A 26,313-nucleotide genomic window follows, 5' to 3' on the forward strand; every position below is an offset into this window, starting at 1 on the left:
TTAAGGCAGCCTCTAGGCTTCCACTCCAAAGCGAGTAGTCGTCGCGAGTGCATGCGCCCCGCGCTTCTTACCGCTGGCACTTTTACTCGAATTAAATTCGCTGGCCGCGGACACGGAAACTGTCACTTTCGTTCTACATTCATAATCCGTTTCAACTATGATAACACTGTGAATTAAAACTTGTGTAATATTGGGCTTGTTTGATCTTAGAACCCCTGCAAGGTGAGTTTACTTGATCTATATACTATATTCGAAATTTTGTGTACGTGTCAAATTCGAATGCTAAGTGAAAGGCAAATTATTGGTTCAATTATACTCGTCAATAGGTTGTTTTTTTATAGTCACTTTTAAATTGTTCTTTTGTTAGACAGTTAAACTTATTAGAAGAGTGTCTTAAATTTTCTCCTGAGTTTGGGGGTTGACTGTGTATTTAATTAAACAAAATCAATAAAATAGCTTTACAATAGCAAACTTAAATAGAAGATAGATACTTTAGTAATAATCAGTTATATATTTACTACTATATATTTCAATTTGTTAAAAATACATGGTATTTAAGTGAAAAGAATTCTTGATATAAATTAGGTATTAATGAATATTTTTGTCCTTGGCATTTAATTTTTAGTTTACATAATGAGACCTTCGTTTTTATTATTTTAATGTGTGCAATTTATTACTTCTATAATTTAAAATTAAATAAAATATAACAAATTTACAGCAATTTTATATATATATATATATATACGGCCCACCTGATGAAAAGTGGTAACCGTCGCCTATAGACAAGAGCAGTACCATGGACATAACAGAGTAGACTGTTTCGCCCATGATATCTCTGTATCTCCCCATGCGTTGCCATTCCTGAGACTCAAATGTTATTCCTCTGTACCCTGTAAATTCACGCCATATCCCACCCTTCAAACCGAAACACAACTGCTTCACGGTAGAAACACGAATAGGACAGAGGTACCCAAGCAATCGACTTTTATACAAAGTCTTTATATCTACTCCTTTGTCAGTTATCAATCTTTGATTTATTTATAAATAAACGTTATTGTACTCACATTACACGTACAGAAATTATGGTTTCTTAAATCCTTATTTGATATTTCCAGCTCATCATTAGGCAGACCGTATGCTTATTTGCCATTACTGTTATGTAAAAAATAACATGTAATAAATATATATATTATATTTTAGATGTGACTTTTTTTATTGTGAAGTTTTATTCTTAGATTTATTATGTGTGACGTACTCGTATAATAAATAGTAAATGAGCTTTGCTTTTAAAGTAGACAGCTACTTATATTTGTTTACTAGATCTTAGATTTGAGGAATTTTCTATTCTGCACCCTTTACTAGTTGCTAATGTTTTCATTAAAATTGATTTAATACAACACCCAACAGTAACAAAATGCCTATTAAGCGTAACAGTAGTGAAGTGAATATCAATTCCCCTGCATCACGCGATAACTATATTATCTACAGTGTTTTATGGTTGCTATAAATCAATATTACACATGTGTAAATAGGTACTTACATTGCAAGTATGTTTGACCATGCATTACATTGAAATAAAAGAAATTACAGAGATTGCTTTAAATTTGTAATAATAAAAGTTGAGATGTATCTATCAATTTGTATTTCACGGAATCAAGAGTCGGCATTCGCATGAGCGGAATGCGAAACTCTCATTTCTATGAGAATTTTAATAATTCTTTAATGCTCTCTTACATTATAGGAACTTAGTTAAGAAACTCTGCAAAATTCTCTTTTTTTTATCTACCCAACAGTTTCAGTTGTGCATTGACTTGATTTCTGCTTATACTTTCCATATATTGGTTACTAATTCAGTATAATAGGTTTGAACTAGTGTTAATAAAATATATAGTTAAAATAGCAGCTTCTGTTATATTAATAACAGGTAAATAAATATTTATTCAATCAGATTAAGGATATTCGGAACTTCAGAAATTTTCGCTGGGAAAGTAGATGATCTAGTTCTCGAATAGCTAAACAGTTAAAACTATTTATTTATTTATATAAAATATAGTATATACTAGTATATTTATATATATATCATATAAATTATCTTCCTCACGATGCTATCTTCAATGCTTAAGGTGGTAATCACCTTGACGACATAAATTTGCGCGGATTTTTTGCCTACATCCCTTTGATCATATACCTGAGTAAGCACATAGGTATAATAGTATGGTATTGCTGTAGTACCTGAGGATATAGTAGTACCAAAAATAAATATATATTTATATAATGGAGTTATATAAATATATGTAGTATAATAAATATATATAGTATAATAATGCAATGCACTTAAGGTCGTGGATGCAGGTGGCTCAAGAACGTTCCTTATAGCAGTCTATGGGGGAGGCCTGTCCAGTAGAGGCCGGATAATGGCTGAAATAATGATGATGATGACCATGATGAATTAGCTTGGAATTTAAATTCAATACAAGGCAGCCACTAATAGCATAGTCACATATAAATATATGTACATTAGTTTTATCGTAGATAATAGATATATATTAATGTAATCGATAATCGAATCGATTTCGAGATATAATTAATAATAATATTTTCATTTTCTGAATCTACTAACTGCGTTTTGAGAACTGGAATGAAATTGAAATCATACAAATACATAAAATACACGAAAATACATTAAATACATAAAATATTCTATCGCCTCAAAAGTCAGTTTGAAAATACAAACTTTATATAACCCTAAAACCTATTATGACAATTTTTATCAAATATATATTGTCTTTAGATTAAGATAAATATTATATGATTGAATATTTATATGTTTAATTGCGTATGCTTTGCACTTAACTCTATTAATTTTACTGCTACACATATACGTATGTTTTATATCAAAGATAATTGATTATTTATTGTTTTAGATAAATTTCTTAGACCATTATTATAGGTAGATAGGTATTTAGAGTAAATAAATATAAAATATTATTATAATAAATATAAATATTATAAAATATTATTAATAGTCGCTTGCATTTGACTTTATTAAAAATATTATTCTGTAAAGTTGCTTTTGTCAACTCTTCTAATTTTTTCAATATAAAATTGTAAACAGAAATTTTGAATTAAATTTTAGTCAGAGTTAATGCCCATGGATATAAGTGCTTAATAATTTTTGTCAAATAACGTAGCATTTATAAAGACCTGCATATCTGTAATTATTTAATTAATGAAGAAAATTTATTCATTCAAACATTTTTTTCTCAAAAGAGTGTACAGACGCCCATTGTCAATTATGTTATGTATAATATATTTAATCTAATCTTTTGGATTAATGACAGCGGTTTTCGGAGATAATAATACCTACTTATTTCAAATAGATAATATTGTCAGTAATAAAATATGTATTCTTAAACGGTATTAGAAATTATATTTTCTGTACTCAAGGTATGTGACTTGATATTTTCATAAATTCTGATCTTAATTTGATAAGTATTTTTTTCAATTTGATAAGACCAAAGCTTTGGCCGCATATAATTTTTTTCAACATACCAACATCTTAACCGTTTAATATTTTCTCTCAGTACCTAGATAGCTATTTAATAATTTTTTTATATATTTTGTTAACTTATAATAAATAAATTTGAATTAAGTGTATTGTGTCTACATACCTACTATATTATAAGGAGTAATATGCATAAAACGACGGCTGATTCGATATGTGATCTGTATATTACAGTTACTATGAATTTAGGAGTAATATATATATATATATATATATATATATATATATATATATATATATATATATATATATATATATATATATATATATATATATATATATATATATATATATATATATATATATAATATATATAATGTTGAAAATCTTACTTGTGTACCGCAAAATTATACCCTTCATTTTCATTTTATGGAATGCGTAGATAATATGTATCAGCCTTAAACTGTCCACCGTTGAACATGAGACTCCCTCTTGGGGAGTTTTGCTAGTAGTTACCACGTTTGGCAGGCGGATTGGTAGTCGCAGTGAGATTTAGAAGATGTTTTAAGAGGGACGTTGCTGCCCATTCTTCGCCCTCCCTTAGTCGCCTCTTACAATACCCACGGGAAAGGAAGGAGTAGCCTATTCTATGCCGGGACCACAAGGCAGTGTTGATTAGTAAAGCACTAATTATGTTAAGCATATGTAGATTTCTGGAGGTAACCATTGCATTAAAAAGGCAATTACAGAATAGTTTGCATCACAATGGCAAGTGTTATAATTTTTATTCCTTTACGAATAGATTTATTACTTCACGTTCAATGTTGAAATACCAACATTAGTTTTGCTTGAAGGTAATAAGCACATAGATAAGTGCAATAATATCCAATATAGAATACCTATATTACATACCTATATACTATCATATTTGTATGCAGTAATACTCCATTATTACATTACTGTCAAGAGTGAGAGCGTCGATGCCGGAAATAATGCAACTGATGGTCAAGTAATATTAAAAAGTTGAGATGACTCAGCTTCGTTTCCGAAGTGATTTTAAAAGGGTAAGGCGCTATGCCTTTTTAACTAAATGAAACCGTTAATTCTGTTATTTCCACAGAGTATTGATTTTTTTTTTTTATTTACAAGGAAATAATAAACTAATTCATTTGAAGTTGACACAGAAAACTGCAATTGAATACTCTTGCCAGATAATATATGTCTTCTTACTATTATTGCTTTATTATTTTGAAAAGTATATATTATTATATAATTTTCGGACCACATTTAAATGTTTCTTTCTTTTTTGCAACTTTGTAACAGAAATCCGCATTCAGCTTATAAAATAATATATAAATATCTTGTATACATAAAAAATAATTTCACAATGTTCTTCAAGTTAGTTTAATATCTTTAACCCATTAAGAATATTTAATTTTTTTGATATTTTGAGATTAAAATAATAAAAGTATTCAGCAATTTTTATTAATATCGTACTGTAAATTAGTAATTTGTTATTTTAATAATAAAGCATTTTCCAAGTAAATACGATAAGGTTATATTTTGTAAGAATTCCACTTATGTGAAATTCATAATTATTTTATACAAAAAATTAGCTCTATCTACCAGAATACTTTTTTCTGTACCACGAAGGCTATACTATAAACATACGATATTTCTACCACCTAGGTACTTATTGAAAAGCTATTTTTGGCAGGCAAAGGCCGCTTAGTGGCCAGTTGAAGTAAAAGCGGACCGCACTTGTCTAAACTTATGACAATTGTCTCCTATATCGATAGTACTAAAAATGCGAAAACATTTTGTTTGAAAAAAATAAGGAAAAATAATTATAAACTTACGCAAAAATTAAAAAAAAAACAACTATACTTATTAAAAAAAATATTTATTGTTTAAGAAGTTGTAACCAATAAAATAAAAAATGTTTGAAGATTTTCTCCCACAAAAACAATTGGGACAAAAGCAGGTACTTTGATTGTAAAACTGGGCTACTGTAAGTTTAGATAAAAAAAAAAGGATTTTCCACATCGGTTTAGAACTGACGGACTTGTGAGGTAACAACCATAAAAAATATGACCGAATTGTGAATCTTCTTCCTTTTGAAGTTGGTTGAAAACTTTTGTAAATGAAAATCTACAAACAACCATGGGCCGCTGGTTTCTGATAGCTGATTTAATTAGTTAATGTCCGTAATTTATTGTGTGAACATGTCATGAACAGCACAGGAAAATTTGAAAAAAAAAAAGTTTTTACTACTTATAAGAAAATAAAATAAATACAATAATATAAGTCTGTAAAATTACAATAAACTAATCTGATGATAGTCAAGTAAGTGTCCAGTCTATATTTTATAGAAAGTTAAAAAAGACTAAATAAAAAAAATTACGAAGCATCAATCTGAGTCTACGGGGCGCGACGAACATTAGCGAAAGTGGTATTACCTACCTTCACTTTCAGCTAGCTATAGGTTGACATGAATAGAGCTGTAACATTTGTACGTTGACTATAGACTCTATACACACTCTAAAAACTTTCTTCCCTTATGTTATGTCATATAATCGTACTAATATTAAAAATTTAACATTTGTTAGATGTCCAGATATTTGTTGATAATTTGTATGAAATTTAGTACACGATTTACACATGGAATACCAAAGTCACAAAGTGGAAGCTAGTAATCCATATGTATCAATAATAAATTATCATAATTATTCAACAGTGACCTAAGGAATAGTTATATTCCCTTAGGTCTAAACAGTCATATTTACTATAAATTTACGCAATTTATTATACTTGTATGGAATACTATTATATGAGTTACTGTAACGAACGTTCGAAATTATGTTTGCATTTGTTAAAATATATGATTATTTCTCTATTACTTATAAGCAGATTTACAAGTAATCCATTTAATATGAATGTGACCGAGATGATGTTTCTTACCGAGTCATGAATAAAAAGATGATTGTTGTTGTATTACAATAGATTTTAGCAGAATAGAGTATGTCATGGATGAAAGAGTTATAAGATTATTATTATAATTATATGTAGGAAAGAAATATTTCAAATACGACTTTAATGATGAGCATCCGATTAAAATTTATTGTATTCAGAAATTAAATTTGTACACAGAAATTAAAATATAACGTAATTTGTGGTGCTCTAAGTAACTACCAAATGTTATTCTAGTAAATTTAGACTTTTAAGCCTAATTGAGTAAAATAAAATATATATGCTCACAATTGTAAACCTTGATGGGGTAATGAAAGATTATTGTTTTTAAGATTTTTTTTGAGAAAGAAAATCTTAATACAATGTTTTTTTTTATTAATATTGAATTGTATTCTATGAATACAATTCATGAATAAAAATATAATGTGATATATATAGTGTGATAGGTAGATGTAACTAAACGTAATGCTATTTCACTGTTATGTTACATCTACAATACGTAACTCATTACTTTATAACTATAGATTATAATTTTAATTGCGATATAACACGTATTGCTACTGTTACTATGTAATTGTCGTGACAAATTTTAAACTGATATTACAGCTTAATAAAATAAGTCGTGTATCTTTTTAATTTTACTAGTAATTATCCGCGACTTGTTTGCGTGATTGGATAAAAAAAATATCGTATGTCCTCATCCATTCCAAATACTACGTGTATATCAAATTTCATAACACCTGATCGAGTCGCTAAAATGTCAAGAGGTAAGAAACAAATAATTAAACGAACAAAGGAACTCACTTTCATTTATATAATATTCGTTATTTTGTACTATACAAGTAATACTGTTTATTAAATATATCTATTATAGACTTATTCCCAAAGAGGGTTGACGTCAGGCAGGTGGCCGGTAGTAAAACTAAAAACCAAGTCTTTTTGTAATATGAACAAAATCATATTACGCCGACCCCAAATTATTGGGATAAGGGTAAGAAGATGATGATGATCTATTATAGACTTATTAATGATCTCTATAAAGGGTTAGTTGTAATAAGTATAATAGGTAGTAAATTGGAATATAGTAATTTTTAGAGAATAGTGCAAATACAACTGCAAAGCATGCACACTATTTATTGCATTATGTTGTTTTTGGTTTTGTTTATTTTTTTGTTCCATAGAGTGTAATTTTTTTTTATTTTTTTGTGACTCTCTAATATGTAGTGTAGTATGCAAGTTTTGCTAAAATAAATAATCTTTGCTATTATAATAATTTTGTCACGGGTTTATTGTTCCCGATACAAATAACTTTGACGGTTGTTGCACATGAACCTTGAGAAACAAAACGATGCTATGGGCATAATTACAATAATTGTTTAATGTTTAGCCAGCTGGTACATTAGTATCATAGGCGACAAATTAAAAACAGCTTGCTTATACATTTAAATTAAAACACATTGATTAAAGTAGGTATTTGTACGTAGCGTTCTTACAATAGTTATCAACGGAGTAGTGATAATAACGGAAATCCGTGAGGGCAAAATTGCCCTTCAAATTATTGTATTATTATGTAAATGAGAATCAAATTATTCTTAATGTCATTAATAAACTAAAATTAACGGAGTAAGAAAATGGTACTACGCCTTTTTATTCTTTAGTTGTTTTAGGAGGCGTTAATATTTTAAGCGGTTTCCAAAAAGAAGAGAGTTTATGCCTAGTACATGACGTCTTCGTAAATTCTAAACCGAGTCTAAATTTTTTTTAAATCTACAGTTAATTAAATTAATACCAGCGATCCCCCCCAACTTTGCACGGGGATATATAAAGATGAATTAATATTTTATATTAGCTTTAATAGAAAAATTTTAGATACTTTGGCTTATATTGTTGTAATTTTCTTCGAAATTTCTAATCTTTTTTAAATAATATATAGCATATGTTACTCGCTGATAATGTAGCTTTCTAAAGATGAAAGATTTTTCAAATAGGTTAAACAATTATGAGATTATTCATTATAAACAAACAAAAATAGATAAAGTCTTGCCTCTTATATATATTAGTAATGACTGAAGCCGCTATTATTTTGCTTAGCACAATTTTTTAAAAATTCGAGTACTGTATATACTATGATAGAAAAAATAGTACAGAGCATCATTTTATTATTATCATCACATTAGCTGTTAACTGTCCACTACTGAACATAGGTCTCACCCATTAAGGGGGTTTTGCCAGTAGTTGCTACGCTTGCAGGATTTGCAGGCTTGCGGATTCGCGACAGTAGTTAGCCTTTGGTAATATTTTAAAAGAGACACTGCTCACCATTTTTCGGACAATAACATTACTTAATTGCCTCTTACGACATCCACGGGAAAGGAAGAGATGGTTCATTCTATGCCGGGACTTCACGGCAATAGTTCATCATTTATTTATGTCTAAATATAGAAGACAAAGAACTTTTTTTTTACCAATTTAAAAGAGAAGTTATGAATTTATTGGCTAGTCTCGTTTTTGTTATTTTTGACACGCCATTTTTTCCGTGATTTCTGGACAGATTTGCATTTTGTAGATAGTGTCATACTTGACATCAAAATTGTAATAAGTTGTTTTAAAAGTTTATATAAGACTTGTTGCATACCTGGAGAGTCCTGATCGTCCTTTAGTGTAATGTTAGGGTACCTAAACCATAAGCGCAAGTGGGCTAACATGGTAGTAAGGTGAAAGTGTCCGAGCTAGTGTTATACGAAGGTCGGTCTGCATGCCGCCTCGGCCGCTTGTCTGGTCAAACCCTCTTATTATATTTTTGATATACTTACACTACGAGGCCAAATGTATATAAATTAGTTTAGCGACTAATTTTATATCGCAACTTCGTCCATTACAGAACCGTTATTTTCCGTTTCAGTGAGAACTTCGGGAAATCCTTTCTTGGGGATATGTTGATGCAAGCATGCTAAATAAACTACAAGTTTTTAATCCTAGCGATTTAGGCTGTGCTTTAATAGATCAATCAGTCAGTCATTCAACTGACAGATTTTTATGCAGATATAGAATATAAGAACTTTTAGTGAAATTGGAAAACTTTTAAGTCGACATAACTCTATATACGAGTATTTTCTAATTGCGCATTCGACTTCGTTTGCTTAATAGGTACGAAAAATTTCCTATACACATTGGCGTATTTAAAATTATTAAAGCTGGGGGGAGGGCTTAAAAAGGCGCATAATAATATTATTTATTTTTTACTTTTTCATTTAGCATATATACTCTTAGACTTATCTTTGCATATACTTAACTGTAAACTCCCTCTATATTCTGGGATGCGGCATGGTTTACCCGGCCCACTTCTAAATACGCTTGTGTCTATATATGTTTGTTTATACATCGTTTACCATGTACAATTTTATTTATATATATTAATTAACGTATGTATAGACGATTAGTTGAGTTATTACGGCGAAAAGAGGTAACAAACAATAACGAGTTATCCGAAATTTACTCCTTAAATCCTGAAAACAGTGTCTTTAACCACAAATCTTCACTCTGTTATAAATGGACGGCTATTTAAGCTAACTAAAAAGGACAGATTTGTCTTAAAGGGAATCTAATAAATTATGTAGCTTGTGTACAATAAGTAAAACTAGCTCTTCATATATGTAGTTGCGCACACGCACCGGCTCCACGTCACTAGCATACAGTTCGAAATGTCACGCAAATGTCAACATCGAGGAGCAAGCATAAACCTGTTGTATAAAGTACCTAATTTAAAGCAATATATAATAAAGCCCAATGTCAACTAAAAAATCTGATTAAGTGCGAGTCGGACTCAAAACATAGGTTTCTCATGTAAAATAAATACATATATAAAGGGTGATATCGAAATTATTACCATTCTTTTGAGTGTTCTGTCACTGAAATTGAATATATTTCCAAAGGAATAAGGATCGATAAATAAGAAAAATATTTTTGAAATTACCGATATTAACGTAGCAAATCCAACTTTTAAATTAGTATGGCTTATACTTTCGTTTTGAATTTTTGATTCATGAAATTTTTATTCTAATATTATATATTTTATAGCATGGGCACATTCTTAATTTTACGTATAATTAACAATTTTGATTTCAACCTGTATATTGTATTTCTTATTTTATATAAAAAAAGAGATCTATTATTTAATCATAACTAATGTGAGTTATACCTTTTTTAAATTATTTAAATCGTTTTTAATTAAGATTATAGACCTTAAAGGGATAGTCATAAGCATTTGTCGACTGTTATTGTTACAACAAATTGTTGTTTATTGGAGTAAACTATATCGATTAAAAAATCGTCAAGGTCGCTTTAAATTTGACAAAGATAACATGTACATAATACACATAAGAAATACATTTCAATTAAGAAACTACTCTATTTTGATGTTAATAATTTAGATTACATGAAAATAACAGAAGTAAAATATTATCAATGACCTTGCATTAAGATTTAAAGTCTGTACTTTAAAAACAATATCGTATGTATTGTTAGAACAGGTGGTAAGTTTGAAAAATGTGACGCAAATTTTATTGCGCAAAATCATATTTAATTTTAAACATAATGGACGGTGGCTGTGTGTATGTATACCATAGATGTATACATACATAAGAAATCCTGATAATAGATCTCTAAGTACCTACTGAACAAACTTACACAATAGATGCAATAATAAGTATTTATTTGATCCATTTATAAAAGATTCATAGATACAGTGGATATGTTTTTATTCTCTTGAAGAAATCAATCGGTTATTATCATCTTCATGCAAGTTCCCTTATACAAATGAGATAAGTTTTCCAAAGGTTCTTTCTTACGTACATATTTTACACAATACTCTCAACAACTGACTATTTTAACGGTGTAAATATGGAAGAAAATGCATCGTTCGTGGCATATATATATATATATATATATATATATATATATATATATATATATATATATATATATATATATATATATATATATATATATATATATAGTCAAAGTATCAGTTAACAGAGTGGATCCAGTACCGACCTTTTGGATAAGGAGGTTGGTTGTTGCCCAAAGGCGATGCTTAATTAGGGTGCCGTCCCCAGGAGCATCACGTAGATTTAGACGTCCAAGACGGATAATAAACTGAAATCTTATCATTGAAGTAAAGATGAAGTTAATTTAAATAGATTTAAGAGAGATTGCGTAATAATTATCCACACATTTATATACCTATATTAATCCCTTATATCCGAATTCATTGATAAATATAATTAATTTCTAGGTATTAGTAAGATTGCACTTATATAAATGTATATAACATCTTGAGAGTAATATATAATGCATCTGTTGTCTAAATAAAATACACCCAAATCGATAAATTATTATGATTCGATAATATTTATTCGTAATTTCATTCCTATTTTGTTTGCATCCGTTTCTTGTGCGTGCATTCGGTCGAGGCTGCACGTGGTCACTCACCACACGCGATTCTATTGCACTGTAGATTCATGATTGAGATATTAGAACAAAATACATGAGCAGAAGATCTATTTAAGTACCTATTATACTTAGTAATTCAGAAGTCCCTAGACCAACAGATTTTTAAAATAAATGTTTTAGTTCTACTCCAATTAAGTTCCAATATCCATTTGTGTATATTTTATACATAAATAATAATTACAAGAAGTACATCACTAAAATTTGAACCTGTTTTAATTTAATTAAATTAAATAATAATCACAAAGATAAGAATTTATTATTTCAGTCTCTTACTTGTATAGTGAATTGAACAGAACGTGGGATGTGAGCATAGTAAATTTGTGAACATTCATATGTTATATTACATAATTAATAAGGTACTATATAAATTATGTATAGGTCAAGGGATTTTAGACATCTGATATTGTTAAATTACCTTATCTTTTCTTAAATTTTACTTGCTCTTGAATTAATTCGAGTATGTTCTCATACTTACTTATAAAAATTTGTTATAAAAATCTCTTCTAATAAAAAAATAATAGAATACGCTTACTTTCATATAAAAGCTATATGGAAAATATAACATATGTATTATCTTACATAACTGTTATTTTAACAATTTATTAACTTATTAAGGTAGAATTAACTTTCACCGCCTCGTCATTTCATATAGGATCGTGGAGCTTATAAATAAACACTTAGCGAATTTAGTCATTTTTCAATATTTTCCCGTAGGTTTTGCTTGTTATTACGATTTATCTGTATTTCTAAACAAAATACGAGTTTGCCCCGTAGATGAATGGTATATCCTAATTATTAACATTTTGCACTCTATTACTAACTAACATTACGTATATAATCAGAGAATAGATTAATCTGAAGAACTAATTCAACAATTTCATAATTCATATATATATATATATATATATATATATATATATATATATATATATATATATATATATATATATATATATATATATATATATATATATATATATATATATATATATATATATATATATATATATATATATATTTTAAAAACATTATAACTGTGGTTTATTGTAGCTACACAATATTATTAGTAGCGTCAATTTATATAATACGTGTTGTTTAATTCAGTTTTAAAATATTTTTTTATTAATATTAACCGAAACCACTCAATTTTCGTTGCATAAATTAGAAACTGGTCCACGTTGAAACTAAAAGTGACCAACTTGGAATCGAGACATGCAGGTTTGAAACCTGTCAGGCCCACGACCTATCGTACGTAGAATACTAAAAGAGGAACGTATAAAATTAATAATTCAACAAGTGTCCTATGTTTAAATGTTATTTTCTTGCTATCTTGTAAGAGTTTTGGCCTGCATACCATCAGACAGGTCATAACTGCACAAAACCCTTTTACGAAATGCAATTTATTCACAAATGCAACGCAAGTAATTATTTTTAGAATTATTCTCCAGGCACGACAATTTACTGTCTTTTAAGAGAATGCCTTTCTATGCCTACCTAGAGATAGTGGTTTTATTTTATTATAATGTCATTACATAAAGTTAACAAATTGCTACAAGTATATAGGTATGCGTTTCTTATACAAATTAAACTTACGATTAAGTACTTAGGTATTTTCACGCAAAATTTTGTAAATATTTTGAATGCAGTTGTTAAAAATCTTTGTCAAGATTTCGATGTTTAATACCAGTAGGTATATTAAAATTTTAAATCAATATATCATAATTTTAAAAACCATATACAAAGTTAATTAACAGATCTATAAAAATATTTAATATATAATAATATGCAAATACATTCCTCCATGCGGTTCCCCCTGAAAACCATCATGGCTAATTCTTGTCGAATTCATCATGGTGGGCCAACTGACCTGCATTCATTCTCACCTATCATCTTCCACTAGTGCCCCGCCAGCTTATACCGTTAGCGTAGGCGGGGTTACTATTCCATTAGCACCTATTAAAAAAAATATGCAAATACTATGACAATGGGTTCGATTCCAAACACAGCTACGGTTAAAATGCAGCAGCGCAGCGTAGCACTGTAGCAACTGCGTAGCAATTTCGACATAGCCACGTATTACATTATGATAATACGAAGTACCTAGTGTGTTCTAGCATATATATATATATATATGTATATATATATATATATATATATATATATATATATATATATATATATATATATATATATATATATATATATATACATAAAAAGATTTATGAATTCTATCGGTCAGCATAAAGATGTCATTTGGCTAGGATTATGAATTATTATATACACAACCCAAAACTATTATTGTAAATTTTTGAAAAATCGTTTTTTAAATTGGCTCTAACCAACAATCGACCGTTGGACCTTTATTACACAGAGTAACTTGCACTACTGCGTCACGGCGATCGCATTCCATAAAACTACACCTATATAAAGTATGTTTATATTTATACTGTTTTTCAATTATGTGCCATATGGGTGTTTCGAGGCATGAGTGTCATTTGTCGCGCGGCTGGGCGTCGCGTGGGCGCCACAGACGCCCGCCGCCTGGAGACCGCCGGCGCCGCGCCGTGTGATACACCCCCGCCTCTGGACGTTACGCTTCCCCAACACTGTCATTATAGTATCTAACTACCCCATGTTATCTGACGTTTCTATAAATAATAAACAGTACATTATAATTATCACAGTAACTTCTCATTTGTATACAGCGCAACACCCTGAATATTTACACAATAATAGGATTAAAATAAATAATTAATATTGTTAGTGGATACTAGTTTTCTGCCCGCTACTTCGTACGCGTGGTTTCAGAAGTAGGAAAACTAATAAAGTAGACCACCTCTATGGCGTATCAAGATAACAAATACACTAGAGGGCCTACCATGGATTGTTTTCTAAAATTTCGGGGCCGAACAAAAAATGTTAAAATATCGTTCCTTTGGACTTTTATGGTGGGTTTTAAGACGAACGAAATGTTAAGCTCCATTTATTGAATCGAGTATGGTGTAAACAAAAACACGAAATTGAGTCCAAAAATTCGAAATTTCGTTTCATGGTAAACCTTCAGATTTTAAGTTAGACCTTTAGAAACACAACTGTGAGAACTGCGTGTAACTTAGCGTAGTGGTCTTTCCGTGGTGCCGGAAGAAACATACATTCAGACAGACAAAATTTTAAGAAAATATTGTTTAATATATTTTTTTTATATTATTTATTATATTATTTTTCCTTAAAATAAATCTATCATGTACAGACATTGTCTTATCACAATTTATTCGTAAGATTATTCAGAATGTCATTTAATTTTACATAATTCAAATTTTTTTATTATAAATATAATCAGAATATTAGAGTATAGAAGTAGATAGAATTATAAACATCCTTTCCGCCATTAGTACTATTGTAGGTAGTATAAAATTTATGAAATTAAAACGAAAAAGAGGCACTTTAAACACTTATACATTCACAATATTGTAAAAATCATATTTTAGGAAAAAAATATAGGTATATTGCAATAAATAATATTCGGTTGTGTTCCGGTTGATGTAATAACATGATAGACATTTTCCTGGATAACTGCAGGATACGTACGAGTATGTAGCAGATAAATACATTACCGAATTATAGAATTAGAGAGCAATTAGTACTATATTGATTAGCTTCTCTCAACACCAAGGACATAAATTACTATGTTTAAATTAAAAATTTCCATATCTAATTTTTATAAATGTAGTAGATTTTCAAATGTTTTAAAACTTGATGTAGTATATGCATTTCATATTACTGATTACCTGTCGTATTATTAGAAGCAAATTTCTATGAAACGTGCTTTCTCAATTTTATTGTAAATTAAGCTAGTAGATAGTTCATAGACAGTGTATAAATACTCGTAAGTAGTACTTAGTAGCTTATTATTCCAGGGAAGATTTTTTTCTAATTTATGAACTTTAAGACAACTTATTTAGTATCTATCTACCTATATACTCATGCATGACTCATGAGATAAATAGATATCATTAAATAGCTTAATAAGTTTGCTACAACTTAGTTGATAGTGTATAATTGTCATTATCTGGTATTGCTCATGTCTATAGGCGACGGTTACCACTTTCCATCAGGTCGGCCGTCAGCTTGTTTGGCATTCTAAGTCGCACAAAAAAAATTATCAGATAAGTACTGTTTAGGTAAAGGATAGTACTTCTTTAGACTGTGGTCCTATCACGTAATATGAAATAACGATTATAAATATTTGATGTGTGTAACCAAATGTATGTAATTAAATTACATTTAGATTTGTAACACATCAAGGACAGAGAAAGAATAAGAAAAAAAAAAAATAATCCAGCGACTTCAATGTAATTATAAATTGAAATTTTCTTCTTTTTTGAAGTTGTTCCAAAATAATGAGTAGATAGGTACGCATATTTGGTCATTTGATTAGTTTAAATAAATTGATAGATATTTAAGCGTGAAAAAGAAATACTGAATAACCATTGATTAGTTACTATGTATAAACATTTACACTCGCTGATTGCATACTGTGGACGGTTACAGTTGGTGGACGAATGCATTTTTATCGGTTGTTTAAAAATTGAACCGTAGGCTAAATAGTATGTTGGTAAGGAAAATCTATATATAATTTCTTTAATCTGTGGTGAGTATAGGTATAAGAAATAGTTATGATGTTTACGAAGACAACACCATGATAAATAAATTGTAACGATTTCTTTAAAACATTTGTTAAATGTCAAAGAGTGTTATAGTAATTTATGACCAGAAAATAAGAAAATAATAGGAAGCTGACAACCACTTAATCAACAGTGCATGATGAGCTCGTAAATGTTTTTTAAATAAGTTAACTATGAAATATGTGGATTTTTATATATGCTTATATTTGTCCACAAATTTACTTGAAATTAATACCTAAAGATTATGAATTCTGGTATCCTATTTAATGTAATGAAAACAATAAAATTACAATAGTAACTGTATGTTAATTTCAGTTTCCAAGATGCCCCAATGGGCAAGTGCTGAGGGTGGCGGTTCCGAGGCAGAATCGCCAGATCAGATGGTGTCGTACTATGAAGATGAAACTTCCGAATATTACGACAACAAACCAGATATCACTGATAAAATAGAACAAGCTGGAGGTGTGTATTAATTTCTTCTGGGTAAATATATGTTATAATTGCAAGTACGTGGTTTAAAGTGGAACTAATTAAAACATAATTATTATGATGTGATGCCACCAAACGGCACGAAGCAGATAAGAGCATTACGAAAATCGCCCGTAGCCGCGCGTTCAAATCGATTAGTCTGCATTCGTGTTCTTACGCAAAATGGTTTATCAAGCGTGCAGTCACGTCACGTAACGGGCAAGTTTCGCGGAGCAGCTGACTTGTTGCACAAAACAGTGATCGGCTGATCTCACTTCTTTTCTGTGTCGTGGCGTCTCGTGTCGATGCAGTTGCCAATTTACCGCTTCATGACGGAGTGCCTTTGTGACGTAGGCGCGTGTCTGACATCAACACCAGCCCGATAAGCCTCCCACACGCACTTAACGAAAATTTATAGGATGCAAAACAAATCATTAATCTATGTAGTTGGGTACTTGGACGTTATGGCAATTTTTGTAGTATGTATATATAATAATTATATCTGCTAAGGGTACAATGGAAGATATATAACAAGCTTCCATTTTTTAAAATAGGAGATTGCCAGTTCGCCTATAATATTTTTTGTATGTTGTTAAGTGTTATTTTTCCATTTTAAATTGATTTCGATAATTATATTAGCAGTTTACACCTGTTTATTGTAGTATTTTTTAATTTTGTTACGATTAAAGTATCTAGCTGTTAGCTTTTTTTAACAGCAAAATCTTAAATTATTATTATTATTTTTTTTGTTATAATTAGTTAGTTATTTCAAATGTTCAATTATTTTTGTAAAATTTAAACGAGATAATTTCTACGTTGCCACGTTTCCACAAATCAAGGGTATGAACGCTCTTATATTTGATTTTAATATTCATTTACAGATTTTTACGACAGCGGCAGTGGGAGCGACGAACAAGTCACGAGACGAGTGTGCCGACCGCGACGAGCGGCTGCCAACTCATCTTCATCAACAGCAAGTGCCAGCGGCTCCACGGGGCCCGGACGCCGCCGCCGCTGTGGTGTGTCTGCTAGAGAGCGTAACCTCCGTAGGCTCGAGAGCAATGAACGTGAAAGGATGCGTATGCATTCGTTGAATCGCGCCTTCGAAGTAAGTGTCTATATAAGTATACTAATGTATACGAGTGTTTATCGTAATGAATCAAATACATACTTAATTAAAGATTTTGCTTAAATCTCAATTAAATTAGTAGGTATGGGAATAACATATGAGCAAACCTTTTCGATTGATATACACAGACGTTCTCAAAATTTGGTTTGAATGCTCTTATATATAATACGTTTTTAAATGTAAATATTAATCCATATTTTCTTTTTCAGGATTTAAGACGAGTCATACCGCATGTTAAGAAAGACAATAGAAGTCTGTCCAAGATTGAGACATTAACTCTTGCCAAAAATTATGTGAAAGCACTCACAAACGCCATATGTACGATGAGAGGAGAAGGACCTAGATATCAGTAAGTTGTTACAGAATATTTAACATTGAGATAAGCAATCGATATCGTTACTAACTCAATCCTAATTTTACCCACCAAAGGGTACTTTGTAATAAAGTTCTCTGCTAGATACCTGATGGACATATAATGGCTGAAATGACGATGATGATAGATACCTTTATTGTACTCGAGTTTTTGATATGAAACAGTTGCTTTTACACAGCTGTATTTTGGTTTAAAGGATGCGGATTGATACGACAGTAGAATTACAGCATACGGAGACTACATCGTAGTGGACTTTTTTTTAATGGATGATAATAGAATGGTAACCCTGCCTTCGCTATCGCTATGCACTAGCGGGGTACCAGTGAGAGGATAAGAAGGCAGGTCAGTTTGCCCATCCTGACGAATTGAACGATAACTTAGTCACGATAGTTTCCATGAGGAACCGCATGGAGGTCGACCTGATAGGGTGTATTGCTAGCAATGGGGCTATTAATAGTAATGGGGCCCTTTCACCCCATCATAGTGGTCAGGAATAACAATTCATGAGGGGTTTTTTTTATGGATGATAATGGAATGGTAACCCTGCCTGTGCTATCGGTATACACTGGCAAGGTCCTAGTAAGGAATAATAGATGAGAAACAAAGCAGGCTTGTTAGTTTATCGTGATGAATTCCCCAAGAATTGACTAAGATGATTTCTAAGGGGAACCGCGTGGAGGTCGACCTGATAATCAATAAGATTCCCATTACTATTAATTCCATAACACCCCAGGGGTCAATGTACTGTTAATGTCTATAGATGACGGTTATCATTTTCCAAGCGGCGAGCTAATAGCATGTTTGCCTTTTTTTGTAATACATAAAAATGTTTTACAAAAAAAGGACAACAAATCAAATTCCAAATTTAATTACCTAAGTAAATTATAAAAAAATATTTCGTAATTAAATTTTACATAGTTTACATGGTGTTGAGAGATATCCTTCATGAGTAGTTTATGTCAATTTAAATTATTCTGCGAGACTAAGCATATTACTAATATTATTTGGCTCGCCTTAACACAAATTATTTAACAGAAAATAAAGTATTTACCTCACTAGATATTTCGACCGGTTGAGAGAATAGATGAAATAATTCGCATCTACTGATTCACAATAATAAATAATATTAATCTGCTGAATGAGAAAGTTTAAAACTAAAAAGACAGCACGATTTCAATCTCGAAATAATTTATATTTTTCAAGAAGTTTCATACTGTCTACGAATATATCATGTACATTGTAATGGTGACATAAAGTACCTCTAATATCAAGTATCTGCATTACAAAATATTAATCGATTATGTACTAAGTACATGAGATTATTAAAATAAGGAAAATATGATTAAGGACTCTTGACGACTTCGAAATTTATTGGGCATCCCTGAATTTAATACTTAATTAATGTCGATATAAATAATTACAATATGGTACGACTTACAATAGTTAATATTCAATAATAGAAACAACTTTATTCTCATAGTAATATCGACAAACGTAATATTTATATTTAATGAAAATCATAACTATAAAAATTACAGATTCAATAGTGAAGATGAAAATGTCGAGCCTGTGTTCGTATTAAATAGAGACCAAGAACAAAACAATAACGAGGCGACCGACAGAGACCGGGAGGAGAGCCCGCCGACTGTCCGCGACTGCCTCTGACACCGCACCCGTACCCGTCTCGCCTGTCGCACCGCCAGACCCGCCTGCACACCAGAACATTACTAAATTGGCTCGCTAAAGGGAATTTCTATAAATTATAGGACTTATATCATAAATAATTATGTTTTACCTAAGTACTAATTGTGCTTTGACCAATACACTTTGTAAAATTTGGATTAAAACACGAAGTAAACATTCCAACTTTAACTTAGAGGATCAGAACAGATTAATATAAATATATCCTACAAGGATAGGACTGGCTGTGGTTACAATTAATCTTCTTTCGATCATTAATTTTTTTTAGAGTTACCTAATAACAAATTATCTATATGTATATATACCTACTGTGCTTCGATATTGATTATTAGAATTAATTATTTGTTATACTAAGTTTAGGTATGAATCTCAATTTTTTTCTAAATTTAAAATTACTCTACTTACTGTAACAGAAAATTATCCTTGAAACACAAGTAGGTAAATACGATGGGTAACGTTTCTTTACATCATTATAAAATTCAATGGAATGTGAACAACAGATGTATGGAAATATATGAATATTCCAATTATCTATCTATTATTATATAAACGTTAACTTACCTACATATTTATGTATTGAAGCGTACTTGTTAAAAAACAATCGGTGGAAATAATTGGAAACGAAGTATTCATTTCTATAAAGATGGGTGGAATAAAATTCTATTTTTATTTTTAGGGTAGTTGGTAGAGATAAATGGAATTGGTCATTATATCGGTAATCCAATACGCATTAGTGAACATATTTGTACAGATTTCTTTAAACTACAAATTTACATCTAAGTTTATGAAGTCAATTCATATAGAACTAATTTTACATGTACAGATTTGGTATTTATTTTTAACATCAAAAAGAGAAGAATCAAGTGGTACTTTGTAATTCTTTATTTAGTAGGTAAATACAAAAGTAAATATGATTAATTCAAAGTGAAAGTGTAGTAACATATGTATGCCATTAAAACACCTTTTGTGTCTATCGTTATGTAATTAGAGAGCGACGCAACAATTTATAAAGTATTATAATTGTACCTACTTCATATTACTACATATTTTTTATCTCTGAGCCGTACCTATATACCAAAATTATAAAAATATGATTATTTTGCTTGTATATTTTTTCTATAACTAATTGTGTTTTATTGATTTAGGTATGATCATTTTATATTTCACCGAATTTGAAGAATACACAGTGTCACTTTATCTTACACACTTTGTCGTTCTGTAGAGTTGTTAGAAAAACTATCTGGTATTTATGTCTCTGATTTATTTATTAATTGTTACCTCTTAGCAACTAAACAGGTCAGCCAATCGTCATTAAACTTGACATCCACATAGTATTTGGCATGGGAAATCTAGTATCTGGCAACTAGTATCTTAAAAAGATACGTTTCCATGCGTTGTAGCGCGCTTTATATGTATGCTCGTACGCTTTTACGAATGATTTTATTTATATAAGAAGAATTCCAAATTCATGTAAAATCTCCATCCACATAACATATAATACTTACAAATTGATTGTTTTTTCTTATCTTAATTTAATTTACCCTACTTATTTTAGTCACTGTTCTCTTCTTATGATTTTAAATTAAATCAATTTAAATTAGTGATTAGTGATATGTCATCCATCAAGTGATATAGATACCATTACAAAATTTTTATTATTCCGTATTTGTTGAAAAGTTTTATAATGACAACGTTCTTCAAAATAACAGAATATCTGCTTAAGTAGGTCAGTGCTCAAATTGTATGTACTCGGCAAGGTGTTCAGCTTAGTCAGTTTCTATGTAACTATGTATTATAAATTTGATGCCATATCGTTGACGGAAAATTAAAAGTGCATTGTGGACAAAATATATATATATCTTCACACTTTATTCGAAGTATTTATATAAAATTAACAATTAATACATAAACAGGTTTTTATATTAATTCTTAATGGTATATCGAAGTCGACGTCTACGAATTGAAGAATACGTATATTTTTATCAAAAATAAAACAGCTTAGTTGAATTCTGACAAAACAACAAAAACAACAATACGACATAATTTAAATTTTTGCTCTTTAATAAAATCAATCCACATAGTATGTGATGATATTTTATGTGACTTGATACGCGTGATTATTTATATTATAAAGTCTTATGAAAAAAATATATTGCTCGTGATATGAAAACGTTGGTGCCTATAAAATAGGTATAAGTTAGATCGTGTTCGTTGAGAATGAAAATGGTGTTGTCTGGTTATAAATTATATTTATCTTTGGTATGTTCTAAAAATTTCCATTCGTGGTTCTATTTTAAATATTAAAAATATTGCACTTACTATATGCTGTACATCTTAAAAAAATCTTAACACTTAGTGCCAAAAAGCCCAAATTATACCAAACATAATAATATAAATATATAATAAAAAATATGAGTACCTAAGCATACATATTATCTTCAATCAATCAACTTAATATCGAATCTGGCCTCTAGCCATATAATAAAACAGCATAAAACCTTCATACCTAATATATATTTACACGTTACGCTCTGTCTCTCGCTCGTATCTTCCGTTTATTTTCAACTTTATAAGTATCTTAATATTGTATTAAATAAATAATATTGTTGTTTCGGCCATACCAACAGTAATCAATTCTGCATCTAAATTAAATACTGTCAGTTTAGAATTTTAGGTGCCTACCTAAAAGTAATCAGTGATTTTTTCATACTTAAGTGAATGCATTATCAGTTTGTCTCATATATACCTTATTACATATTTATGAACGGAGAGCCGTGTTTTAGTTTTAATATTGTTATTTCTATTATAACAAAATATAGAGGAGTACTCTATGGTGCCCCTATATCTAATCTATCTAAATAAAATATATATCTTATGTTAGATAGATTTTATATAGGTAGTGTGTTAACCATCTGTTTAGATTTGCAGCTTTGGTACTACCAGTAGCTAAGGAGGTACTTAGTTATTTCGGATTATTTAATTAGGGATATTAAATAATGTGCAGGAGTTTCTTTCGCCCTCATAATTATTATTATATTGGTTTGGCCGTATAATGTAAATCACACTGAAGTATATTATAATTATAACTATAATTCTTCTATGTCGGTTATCACAATTATTTCTCATCATGGCACTTTGTTTTTCAAAAAAAAAAAGAAACAAAAATATAACTATATTGATAAGTCCGAAAATGCCGAGAGCTGCAAAATAAGTTCACTGTGAGCTCATATGTTCATTTATTATAAAGGTCAGTAAATTTAATATTTGTCCAGTGCCACAATATAGTTAGATCGGGTACCTACCCTATAAAAGGTGAGTAAATGTTGCCAAAAATGTAATTATATACTTATGCATAAATCACTACAGCTATTTAAACCGTACCTAAAAAGACAACTTTTTTTACAGATTGGTATACTGCAGACAGTAATACATATTTTATTGTTTTCATCTATCTACTTATCATTTAATGACGAAATCTCATATAAAAGTTACCATTTATTATATCTTATATATATTTTAGTACCTAATCCTATTACATACACCTAAAATAATGAAAATTAGCCTAATTTTAGATATTATATTTATCTAACATTTATTTGTATAATAATATTAATTATTGCATTTTTAGTTACCTAAATTAAAATAGGCAAATAAAATATTTTTTTATCTACGTTTTTGTGTGATTAAAAGTAGGGTTTATTGTCAATTAGCTTGATGGTTTTTTTCCTTATTAAAGTTGACAACCTGCTTAATAATATCTAGTAGATATTACTACTAAGTCTTATTATTTTTGTTCAATTACCTAATTGGAATACTAAGTAGATAATGTCCAAACACATAGTACCTATTTAGTATCTTTGAAATGTGTTATTAGTTACAAGTAAAATATTTTTGTAAATTAGAGTTAGTTATATAACGACATACAATCAAATTGCAAACGCTATAAGAGAAAAATGTAGCACCGATTTCATAAAACATACCTAAACTATTTTTGGAAGAAATGATTTGATGTTTGTTCCTATTAGAACAGATTATTATTATAAATGTTTATGATAAATGCAAGAGTGAAAACAATTGAATTTTATTTTCCTAAACTGAAATGTTTGACTCTCCAACTATCCCGGCTTGCAGGTACCGACTTCGAGGATCTGACTCGATACTGTCCGATATAATCAGAAAGGACCATATCGAACCCCGGATTACATATTTTGCAATTTGCGATAGTTGAAAATTGCTTGATATTTGTTATCAATATAAATTGACATCTTTCATATTATTATCTAAAAGCTATTGCAAGCAAGTGTACGTTGGTGTTACTGCATCTGGAGGAACTAAAACTATTATTTAGTTCTACCCGTTAGTACATAATTTCAAATGACGTTAAAGGTTACACGTAGATAATGATAGCAAAAGTGGCCTAGAAATTCTTAATACCAGAGGGCGACACCCTCACACATGTAATTGTAGTAATATTGTAGAACGATAGTAGTTTTTATATAGATCTGCTAAGGCAGCACCTACATCCGTCCGCTAGTCGCTGTTAGTTCGCTATCAATATCGTGCAAAATTTTATCGGCTATTGCAAATTGTTTATGAGACACGACATCCAGGGCCTACTTAGTACCTCTGAGCTACAGACTACTCAGAGAACTTATATTCCATGGGCATTAATGGAAATGAATATGATGGATTTACATATTTGCCGCCAATAGACTTTTTGTTCCATCGATACCGTTCACAATTTTTTGTTAATGAAATTATGACTTTATATTAATAACATTAAATTTTGTCCCCAAATTTGCAGCCCCTATAATCTTTTTTTTATATTACTATGGTGGCAAATAAGCATACGATCCGTCTGATGGTAAGTGGGGTTACCGTAGCCTATGGACGCCTGATATATCAGGGATGTTATACACGCGTTATCGACCCTTAAGAAACCTTAACAAGCCCTTTTTGAAGAAGCATGGGGTTCTCTAAAAAGGGTGTATTAAAGTTTCTTAAGTAGTCTCTAGGGAAAGCCTCGACAGTAAGATTATTCCACAACGTGAGCATTCGCGAAATGAAGCTTTTCTGAAACCGCACTGTGCGTAACTATTCAAAAGAGGTCACTGCAGTTCATAGACTTAATAACATTAGAGGAGTTTCATGTTGCATTGGCATATTTAAAATTATTTTATAGAGTGGGCCTAACCCCGTAAAAAAGGGCATAGGAATACTTATGCAAAAAAAGAATATATATATATAGCCATAAAAATATTTAGGTGTTTTTGCAGTACTTCATTCGCATCTGGAAAGGGTACCGGAGAAAATGGAATGGACAAATCTTGACATACTAACGAATACATCGATGGTGTAGAACGAAAATACCATAGATACTATCCTTATTCTGCGGTCGATAGAATTGTTTGCCACTCGTCTAAAAGTCTTATCGAGATATTTATTTAATTTACTCTTTTATTAAAAAAGAAATGTATATATGTATTTAGCGATAAGGTTTGAATGATTTTTTTAATAGTTTGGTAACTATAAAAAATAATTTCAATTTGTTTTGTCTTTTTTGTTCATAATTTACTATAGCTCCATAGACAGTTACACCTTTACACTATTTTCTCATTTTTCCACATCTGTTTTACAAGCGTCAGTAGATGTGTGCTTGACTCAAATCTCTTTCATACCCATTCATACCAGGCTAGTGTATTGAAAATGTTTGATATGTCAATTACTAGATTATATATTCGACACAGTTTATGTAGAAAGTACGCAAGCAGGTTGTATTTGAATTTGGTAGGGTTATACGGCCGCATAATATTTTATATACATTAGCCTGCTATAAATTGTCAATTTTATCACTTCTATGTAATTCTTGTTCTTAGACCATAATGTTTTAAAAAATAATTTTATTTTAATTAAATTAATGGAATTTTAAATTCAAATAATGGCAACATTCATTAGTGTTGCCATGGAGCAT

The 26,313-nt window shown here is 29.9% G+C and overlaps 1 protein-coding gene across 1 annotated transcript; it reads left to right on the forward strand.

Moving 5' to 3' along the window:
• Positions 1–21,175, forward strand: LOC113512712 (class A basic helix-loop-helix protein 15). The gene is made up of 5 exons (XM_026896631.3): positions 1–222; positions 16,987–17,133; positions 18,021–18,247; positions 18,478–18,617; positions 20,180–21,175. Exons 2-5 carry the CDS (start codon positions 16,995–16,997, stop codon positions 20,304–20,306), a joined length of 633 nt encoding a protein of 210 aa, XP_026752432.1. The 5' UTR covers positions 1–222; positions 16,987–16,994; the 3' UTR covers positions 20,307–21,175.
• The last annotated feature ends 5,138 nt before the right edge of the window (positions 21,176–26,313 follow it).

This window comes from Galleria mellonella, unplaced genomic scaffold, assembly GCF_026898425.1.
Source record: "Galleria mellonella isolate WM207_F2 unplaced genomic scaffold, CSIRO_AGI_GalMel_v1 utg139, whole genome shotgun sequence".
NCBI lineage: Eukaryota > Metazoa > Arthropoda > Insecta > Lepidoptera > Pyralidae > Galleria > Galleria mellonella.